Raw genomic sequence first — 9,470 nt, forward strand, 5'->3', positions numbered from 1 at the left:
GGAAGCTGCTGTAGAAGGTGAGAGACAGAGCAGGTGTCCTGGAAGCTGCTGTAGAAGGTGAGAGACAGAGCAGGTGTCCTGGTTAATGCTTTGACTTTTTTTTTTTTTTAATGAATGACTTAGGACATTGGTAAGCGAAGGTAAATTGGTAAGTTTTACTTTATAGAATTTGTTAGTTGAATACGGGTGCCAGTGGCTCATGCCTGTCATCCTAGCTACTCAGGAGGCTGAGATCTGAGGATTGCGGTTCAAAGCCAGCCCGGGCAGGAAAGTCTATGAAACTCTTATCCCCAATAAACCACCAGAAAATTGGAAGTGGCGCTGTAGCTCAAGTGGTAGAGTGCTCGCCTTGAGCTGAAGAGCTGAGGGACAGCGTTCAAGTCCAGAGTTGAAGCCCCACAACCAACAACAGCAACAAAAAAAGAATTCGTTAGTTGAAGAACAAAACCACTATGAACTTTGAATAATGAAATGAAATCAATGAAATTTTAGTTCATGTAATTTCCATAGAGCAAGGAAGAACAGTTTCTGGTAACTAACTGAATTAGGCATGGTTTAAACCACAGGCAAAAATGAAGAAGCTTAATTTGAGTGAGTTAGGTCTTTTAAGAGTCTCTTGCGATGGTGGCCGTACTGGGGCTTGAACTCAGTGCCTGGACCTGTCCCTTAGAATTTTCACTCAAGTCCGGTGCTCTACCACTTGAACCATAACTCCACTTCTAGCTTTTTTTTGGGTGCTTAATTGGTGATAAGAATCTCATGGACCTTTCTGCCAGGGCTGGCTTTGAAGCTCAGTCCTCATATCTCAGCCTCCTGAGTAGTGAGGGTGACAGCCCAGCCCCCAGTACCCAGGTGTAGTGGTATCGTTTAGTCGTTGGCTGTGTATGTCGTGGGTTGTAAAATGGCTGAGAATGTCCACCGGAACAGCAAATGTCCTCACTTCAGTAATGTGTGGTGGTTGTGTGCTGGTGTCTTGGGTCTCTCTGCAGGGGTGTACCATCACGTGAGGCTGTGTGCTGGTGTCTTGGGTCTCTCTGCAGGGGTGTACCATCACGTGAGGTTGTGTGATGGTGTCTTGGGTCTCTCTGCAGGCGGTGTACCATCACATGAGGTTGTGTGCTGGTGTCTTGGGTCTCTCTGCAGGCGGTGTACCATCACGTGAGGTTGTGTGCTGGTGTCTTGGGTCTCTCTGCAGGCGGTGTACCATCACGTGAGGTTGTGTGCTGGTGTCTTGGGTCTCTCTGCAGGCAGTTCACGTGAGGTTGTGTGCTGGTGTCTTGGGTCTCTCTGCAGGCGGTGTACCATCACGTGAGGTTGTGTGCTGGTGTCTTGGGTCTCTCTGCAGGCAGTGTGCCATCACGTGAAGTTGTGTGCTGATGTCTTGGGTCTCTCTGCAGGCGGTGTACCATCACGTGAAGCCGGCCGCCTTCCAGCAGCAGTTACAGAGCATCCGCCTGGCGCAGGACAAAGTCGAAGCCTTCCTCAGTGTCTGGTCGTCTCTCGGTCAGGAGACAGTGGAAAAGTTCCGGCAGAGGAGTCTGGCTCCTCACAAGGTAAGGACTTCCCATCCCAAAGATACTTTCCAAAAATAGGCAGTATGTTATTATATCTCGAGAGTTTTCTGTTTTTTTCTTTTCTTTTCTTTTTTTTGGTGCCAGTCAGAGGGCTTGAACTTGGGGCCTCATGCTCTCTTAACTTTTCTGTTCAAAGCTGGTATTCTACCATTTGAATCACAGATCTACTTCTGGCTGTTTTGGTAGTTTATTGGTGATAAGAGTCTCACAGACTTTCCTGCCTTGGATGGCTTTGAACCACGATCCTCAGATCTCAGCCTCCTGAGTGGCTAGGATGACAGGTGTGAGCCACCAGTGCCAGTTCTGTCTTGTGGTCTTGACACTAGACTGTACCATGTACACAAGATTTCATTGTGGTTTTGACATTCATTTTTCTGATGACAAATGAGACTGATCACCTTTGCATCTCTTGGCCACCATGCTTAAGTTTGGGAAAAATGCCTGTTGAGGGCCTCTACTCATTATTAAAATTGAGTTAATTTTTTTTGTCTGCAACTGTGTGACGAATCCTTTGTATCTTTTTTTTGGTCCGGTTGTGGGGCCTGAACTCTGGGCCTGGGCTCTGTCCCTCAGCTCTTCAGCTCAAGGCTAGCGCTCTACCACTTGAGCCACAGCACCACTTCCGGCTTTTTTTTTCTTTTTGCTTATGTGGTGCTGAGGAATCGAACCCAGGGCCTCATGCATGCAAGGCAAGCGCTCTACCACTGAGCCACCTTCCCAGCCCCCCTTTGTATCTTTTTTATGTTAACCACCCGTCACACGTGTGGCTGGTAGCTGTGTCTCAGGGTTTGCAGGCTGCCTTTTCATTTTGTTGAGTTTCCCTTTGCTTTTAGGAGCTCTTTGTCCTGTGCAGCCCCATTCTTTCGTTTGCTCGGTTGTCTGAGCGTCTGGTTGCTTTGCTGAGGCATTGCTGGTTTTGTTCTCTACCCTTCCTTTTCCAGTTTTACGGGCTCACGCTGTACCTTTAAGAGTTTCAAGTTAACTTTTGTGTAGGGTAAAGATACGGATCCAGTTTTCGTCTTTGATATGTAAATAGTTTTTCCTGCACTGTTCAAGAGACCAAATTTTTTCCCCCATTGTATATGCGTGGCATCCTTGTCAAAGATGAATTGAAAACACCTCTTTCTGTGTTTTATTATTTAGATCTAATAACTGGGAGAGTCAGATTGAAGACTAGCCTTGGTAGCTTTTTTTTTTTTTAAGCATGTGATTGAGAGGATTGTTCAATTTTATCTCCTTTTCCTTAAAAAATAGACTTTATCTTAATCTCTCTGGAGATTTGAAACTAAAATGTCACCACCACCTATTAGAATTTATATTCTTTTATCAGTGTTCCGCTGACTGTCAGCAGTGTTCTTCAAACAGCATTTTTTTTGTTTGACTTTGGTTATAATGTCTTTATGGTTATAATATTTATGAAGCTTTCAATCCTTTCCAGACAAAAATTGAATGCTGTATTTAATTGTATTCCTGAAATGGTAGTTAGTGTCTGTTACATGTATTTCTACTATGCTAACAGGGAATACTGACATTTCAAACATTTTTAATACCAATTTACCTTTTTTTCTGAGGTCTTTTGTTACACAGTTCTTGAACTGTGTAAAGATATTTTAGAAAATGTGCCAATATAAAATAAGGTTATAAGTAATACATAGAAGGCATATTTTGAGTGCATCTAGAGTAGCTTTCTGTCTTTTTTTTTTTTGGTTCGTTTTGGGACTTGAACTCAGGGCCTGGGTGGTCCCTGAGCTCAAGGGTAGTGTTCTATCACTTTGAGCCACAGCACCACTTCCAGTTTCCTGGTGGTTAATTGGAGATAAGAGACTCATGGCCTTTTCTGCCTGCCCTGGCTTTGGACTGTGATCCTCAGATCTCAGCCTCCCAAGCAGCTAGGATGACAGGTGGGAGCCACCAGAATCTGACTAGAGTAGCTCTGTGTTTAAAGGATACACACCCCCTTCTTAAAAACCGTGTCTGTTAGGAGCTTTCCCTTGAATCTGTGTTGAATGTCCAGAATGTGTTCAGTGTGATGTTCTCTTGTGAGAGGAACTTACTGTTCCTCACCAATTACATGAGTTATTCATAGTGGAAACTCATTTCTTTATATAATGAGATTTCATTATTTTCCAGCAGCTTCTCGGGAAGCTTGGGAGGCTGGATGCTCAAGGTTCTTAACACAAGAAGGGTTTTCCGTAGGAAAAACCCCCTTTCAGCCATTGTGAAGCTTTACTGTACTGTTAAGTATAATGATCACTTCAGTCATTATTGAAGACCTGTCATTTCTGTGGAGCAGAAGAAATTAAAAGTTTAAAAATTACATTCTTTTATTATTTTGTTTAATTTTTAAAATTTCATTTTTTGGTTTGGAATTTGTTTTTTTTTTGGGGGGGGGAGGGAGCGGTCAGTCATGTGGTTTGAACTCTGGGCCTGGACGCTGTCCCTCAGCTCTTCAGCTCAGGGTGAGCGCTCTACCACCTGAGCTACAGCTCCACTTCTGGCTTTCTGGTGGTTCCTTGGAGATAAGAGTCTCATGGGCTTTCTTGCCTAGGCTGGCTTTGAACTGTGGTTCTCAGATCTCAGCCTCTTGAGTAGCTAGGATTGCAGATGTGAGCCACCGGCGCCTGGCTTTTGTTTGGAATTCTGCAGAGAAATGGGTGGCTTTATTGTAAAGAGGACCGACAGACAGACAGGCTTCATGCATGTCAGTCTCCAAACATACCGCATGACTTGGACATTATGTAGTAAGGGCGTCTGTGTACTGGCATGCCTTCAGCACAAAGTCATAGTTTTTCTGTGTGCTTGAATTAGCTGAGTTAAATGGTTGTGACTTTTAACTTGTTACCAATCTTTTTAACTTCCTCTTGAAACATAACTTACCTGCAATAAAACACAAGTAAGTGCTCAGTTTTGGTGGGCTTCCGTATTCTCTCTCTCTCTTCTTATAGATGGATAGATAGATCGATTATTTCCAGTCACTGTCTGTAGTAAAGCGGAGCCTGAGCTGCATTGTGTGGCTACACATTGGGAAGCCAGCCTGGTTTTTTCATGTGGGCACGTGTAAGTGTAACTTCCCTCCCAGAATCATGCTCTGTGCACCCCACTGATTCTCCAGTAAGTTGTGTTTCTCTTTCCATTTAATGCTAGGAGTTCTTAACTTTTGCCCTTGGTTTCTTTTTTGTTTTTCATTTGTGACATTAAAAAATAATTTTCTGGGCTGGGAAGGTGGCTCAGTGGTAGAGCGCTTGCCTTGCATGCATGAGGCCCTGGGTTCGATTCCTCAGCACCACACAAGCAAAAAGAAAAAAGCCGGAAGTGGCGCTGTGGCTCAAGTGGTAGAGCGCTAGCCTTGAGCTGAAGAGCTGAGGGACAGCGCCCAGGCCCAGAGTTCAGGCCCCACGACCAAACCCCCCCCAAAAAAAGTATTAATTTTAAAGTAATGGTTATTAATTAAAAAAATTAACATGGTAAATTTTATAAAAACGAGTGACTAGACTTTGCTGCTTAGAATTGTTGTTTGTAGCAGGGAGTATATTCGAACAATACATGTGCTGCTGAATTTGACAGGCATGGCCAGAGGCTAGTCTAATGAATCCAAGGGGAAGAGTCGCCGAGCGTGTGGAGTAAGAGAGGTCTGGAACTGACTGTCCTCGAAGTCGAGGCCATTCACAGTGATTCCTGCGGGGCAGAAATTTGCTTCAAGTCGACGCTTTTCTTCCCTCTGTACCATCTGACTCCGATCTGCACTTGTCTTTTCCAGCTGGAGACGGTTGGATGGCAGCTTAACCTTCAAATGGCTCACTCTGCTCAAGCAAAACTAAAATCTCCCCAAGCGGTGCTGCAGCTGGGGGTGAGCAGCGAAGACTCGAAGGTGAGTGACGCTGCCCTGGGTGTTGGCGAGGTCATGCGCTCCGTGGGTAACAGTCTTCATCCTCTGCCTCTGAAATGCCAACACAGATGTGTCACACGTGAAGGCGCACATCAGCAGGTCTTTATTTGTGGCACGTTTTAATGTCAGGCTTTTAAATATCACTGGTAGGTATCTGGGTGAAGAAGTAGCTTATCTTGCAAGATACCCTTCTTACAAGAACACTTCATAATATCCCTTACATTTTGCAAGGAGAAAACTTGGCAGAAAGTACACAAGATTGATACTTTACAGTTTTAGATATTTATGGACAGCTCTTAAGTCTTCTGTGTTTTAAACTGCATACGTAAAGTAGAGGGGCTCCAATCAATACCCGCAAGTGATGGTGGCCTGAAGTAGGTTTTTTTTTGTGTGTAGAGTGATTGTGGTGTGTGTGCGTGTGTGTGTGTGTGTGTGTGTGTGTGTGTGGTGGTTAAATCCTAGCTTGTACAAGATAGAATTTTAGAATAGTTTAACATCACCTGGTGGTTTCCAAACCATCATTAATTTTACAGTAACATGGATGTGCTCATGCAAGATCAAGAGTTGCTGTGGAATAGGATATAGAGAAATACTTATTTCAGACATAATAGGAACGATCTATCATATTTTACATTGTAGTTGATTACCTTTTTAAGAAGAAAGGGAGAATGATCTTTCCTCTACATGAACGAGACTTTCTGTGTCATTTAAAGAGGAACAGAATAGAATTGAGAATGAGGTGGAATGGCAGGATCTGAGGAAAGAGATCACCATGGCCGAGGGTCCCTTGTAACAGGTGTTGAGCGTGGAAATGACACTTCCCCATGGCATGTTCACAGTTAGTTACTGCACCCTGGATAGTTCTAGCTTTCTTTTTTTTATTTTAGAACTTGGCCCCGTGAGTATCCTGTTATATGTGCAATTTGTTTTCCTGTTATCTGTGAGAGTGATTAGTTTAGTACAGTGTTTCAAAAAAGTCACCTCATTTTCATAGAAGATAATCTAAACGTAGTGGCTAAGAGACAGACTGACAGATACATGCGCCCTGCAGTCTCGCAGTGCGGAGACCTCTGGTGTGGAACTTAATCTTTCCAAGTCTCGGGTTCGTCATTTGTCACATGGCAGGGATACCCGTCTCATAGGGTTTTTGTGACGTTCGATACTCGGTGTGTGGAAAATGGGTAGTTAGTGCCTGCTCTTGGGGTCAAGTGCTGGCTCTGCCAACATTTATCAATAAATAAATCATTTTATTATGTTTTTTAGGCCAGGCTTCTTACTAATTTTATTTCCTCACGGAATTAGTGCTTGTCTCTTTCCCCTTTCTGTGTACTCTCTTTTTGGTGGGGAGAAGTTGGTCTTGTCAGTACTGGGGATTTAGGAAGGAGAGGATGGTTTGGAAACCCCCTTTGCCTATCAGCCAAGGAGGACACTCCTTAGGTTTTGTAGAATGACCCGGAATTCACTGGTATAGGAGATGCATGCATACATACGCATGCGTTCCCACATGGAGTTGAACATACACTCACATACACAGGGACAGACATACATGCACATGGTCACATTCTCCTGCACATACCCATAGATACACACGCATGCACATACACATCCATATGCATTCATGCATACACACATGCATGCATACCCCAGGTAGCACTCTGCCTTTCCTGTTTTAGTCTTGTAACTACTGAATGTTAACTGAGTAGTCAAGCGATGCGCAGGCCAGCGCGTGGAAGGTATGCATTTTAGCCATTCACTGGATGTGCCTTCAGCACCATGACGTCGGCAGGGCTGGGCTCTGGGAGGCTCCGCCCCCTTCAGCTCTTTGTCCAGCTGCACAGTGTGTCCATGCGTCTTTATTGTATTTTCAGACCGTGGAAATGAGTAATGCTTCTGTAAGACAGCCATGTTTTAGCGTTGCCTTATTCCGGAAGCCAGTACAGATGTGACAGCGCTGCTTGTGGATGTGTGCTCGAGTATGTGTCTGTGTGCTGCCATGTTGAAATTTTAAATGGTGATGACAAGTGCACATTCGCTTGCCTGGCCGGCGCACTGTTGTTATTAACAGACCAAAGAGCAGCAGCACCCGAATGTGAAGGACGTGTCCTTTTCATCTTGTATGCAGACTTCCTGTCGGCCTTCCGCCTTCCTGTGTGGGTTTGTTTCCAGCTGCTTGTATCTCCTTCCCCGTAGACACATCATGGAGCCTGGACAAAGCACTCATGCCGAGTGCACTACCTGTAGAGAAGCGGCCGGCTAGACTACCAGCTAGACTACCGCACCTGCTCCCTCAGGGACCCTCCCCAGCAGCAGCTCTGCTTCCCTTTGCTCGCCTTCGCCTGCTTACTTCATCTGAGTGCTCGGTGTCAATTCTTACGTTAATTCTTACAGAAGTTGCATAACAATTCACATACTTTCCCCTAAAGATTTACTCTGCTCTGAAATGGGAACTCAAAAACTATTGACGGGTTGAGATGGTAAAAGAAGGAACGAAGGTTGTGGAGGCAAAGGGAGAGTTGTTTTGTTTGTTTGTGTTTTAGCTACAAGGTAGGTAACAACTATGACTGCTCAGTTTATGAGGCAGAAGTTCCATGAAGTACACACAGACCTGTCATGAAATGGATGTTTGTTTGAAACAGCTTTAGGTAAAATTGTTTTAAGTACGTGTCTTAAAAAGTAACACCCTTTGAAGTACTTCTGAGAGGATTAGAGTCAGTGCAGATGTTGAGAGGCTGTTTTGACAGTGTTGCTGGAGAGCCGTTGGACTGAGAATGCCGTAATTTACTCAGGAGCATGGTTTCTGAGAAGTGCGTTTTGTTTTTTTGCTTCCAACATACACACAAGAAAAGTAGCCTGCAGTGACGTTTTAATTTGCTATCGTGCTAGATAACATTGTTTGACTCTGGTATCCTTTCTCTCAGCGCATTTTTGTCTCCAGGCTTTCCTGTTTTGCTACTAATTTTATCACACAGCTAGGTGGTTATAGCTTTTCTGTACCACTTTGATGCATATTCTGATTCCTTTCAGTCACTGGTCTCAGTGTTTGTGTGCTGCATTTTGCAAGGTACGGTTATTTTCCTTTCCCATAGATACTTCAGTTTTCTGGGCTTTTTTTGGTCTTATTTCAGTAGGGGGCAGTAGAGTTCTTTGCTTACCTACCCATTTCTTGCATTCAGTGTTACTTGAAATAACATTCAGAATAATTTGTGAAGTCAGTGGTTATGGGAAATGCTGTTTACATTCCTAATCTGTATATAACAATAGAGTCTTGTTTCCATCAACACAACGATTGTCTATTAATCAGATATGTAAAGAACAAATAAATGAAATCATCATGATTCAGCTTTTGTTCATTTGTATGCCATCACTTGCCAAAAATTAAATCCATTAAAGAAACTGTCCATACTGTTGACTTCGGTTAAATCCTGTCACATTAACTTCTTTATGAGAAAGGGAATAAAATAAGCCCCAAGATAATTGACTGGCTCCATTAGTTATAGTTTAACTAGTTGCAGGCCCAGAGTAGGCTGCTGGAAATAGTTTATGTGTGGAATGTAGCGTGTCATGTGTAACAGTGTGGGGTCACTGGTGGTACCGGGGCTTTAACTGTGAATTTGGGTTTTGTGATACCATTTTCTGAAGTAGAGATCTTGTTTCCAAAATAAATGAGCTCTACTTGAAGTAAGAAGGAAGGGTAGATTTTTTTTTCTTGTTGCTATTGCTTTTTACTGTTTACTTTCCACTACATGATGTTTAAAACATCTTTTGCAGGAATGAATTGGTATCACTTCCATTTTAGCAATAGATGGAGACACGACGTACAGAGAGGTTAAATAATTTTCCCAGACCATAAAACTAGTAAACACATACTTAGGATTTGAGGAGCTGCTGCTCTTCCTCCTCCTCCTCCTCCTTCTGCTCCTCCTCCTCCTCCTGTTCCTCCTCCTCCTGCTCCTCCTCCTCCTGCTCCTCCTCCTGTTCCTCCTCCTCCTCCTCCTCCTGCTCCTCCTCCT

General features: G+C 43.8%; 1 protein-coding gene across 2 annotated transcripts in view; it reads left to right on the forward strand.

Annotated features, from left to right (window-relative positions):
• The window catches only part of Commd10 (COMM domain containing 10), an 81,184-nt gene that overhangs the window by 15,083 nt on the left and 56,631 nt on the right, over positions 1 to 9,470 (forward strand). For both annotated transcript variants that reach the window (XM_013016116.1, XM_013016115.1), the window contains 2 exons: positions 1,398 to 1,553; positions 5,332 to 5,442. In XM_013016116.1, coding sequence (XP_012871570.1) covers positions 1,398 to 1,553; positions 5,332 to 5,442 — 267 coding nt within the window. The remainder of the gene's footprint in view (positions 1 to 1,397; positions 1,554 to 5,331; positions 5,443 to 9,470) is intronic.

This window comes from Dipodomys ordii, unplaced genomic scaffold, assembly GCF_000151885.1.
Source record: "Dipodomys ordii isolate 6190 unplaced genomic scaffold, Dord_2.0 Scaffold29, whole genome shotgun sequence".
Classification (NCBI taxonomy): Eukaryota; Metazoa; Chordata; class Mammalia; order Rodentia; family Heteromyidae; genus Dipodomys; species Dipodomys ordii.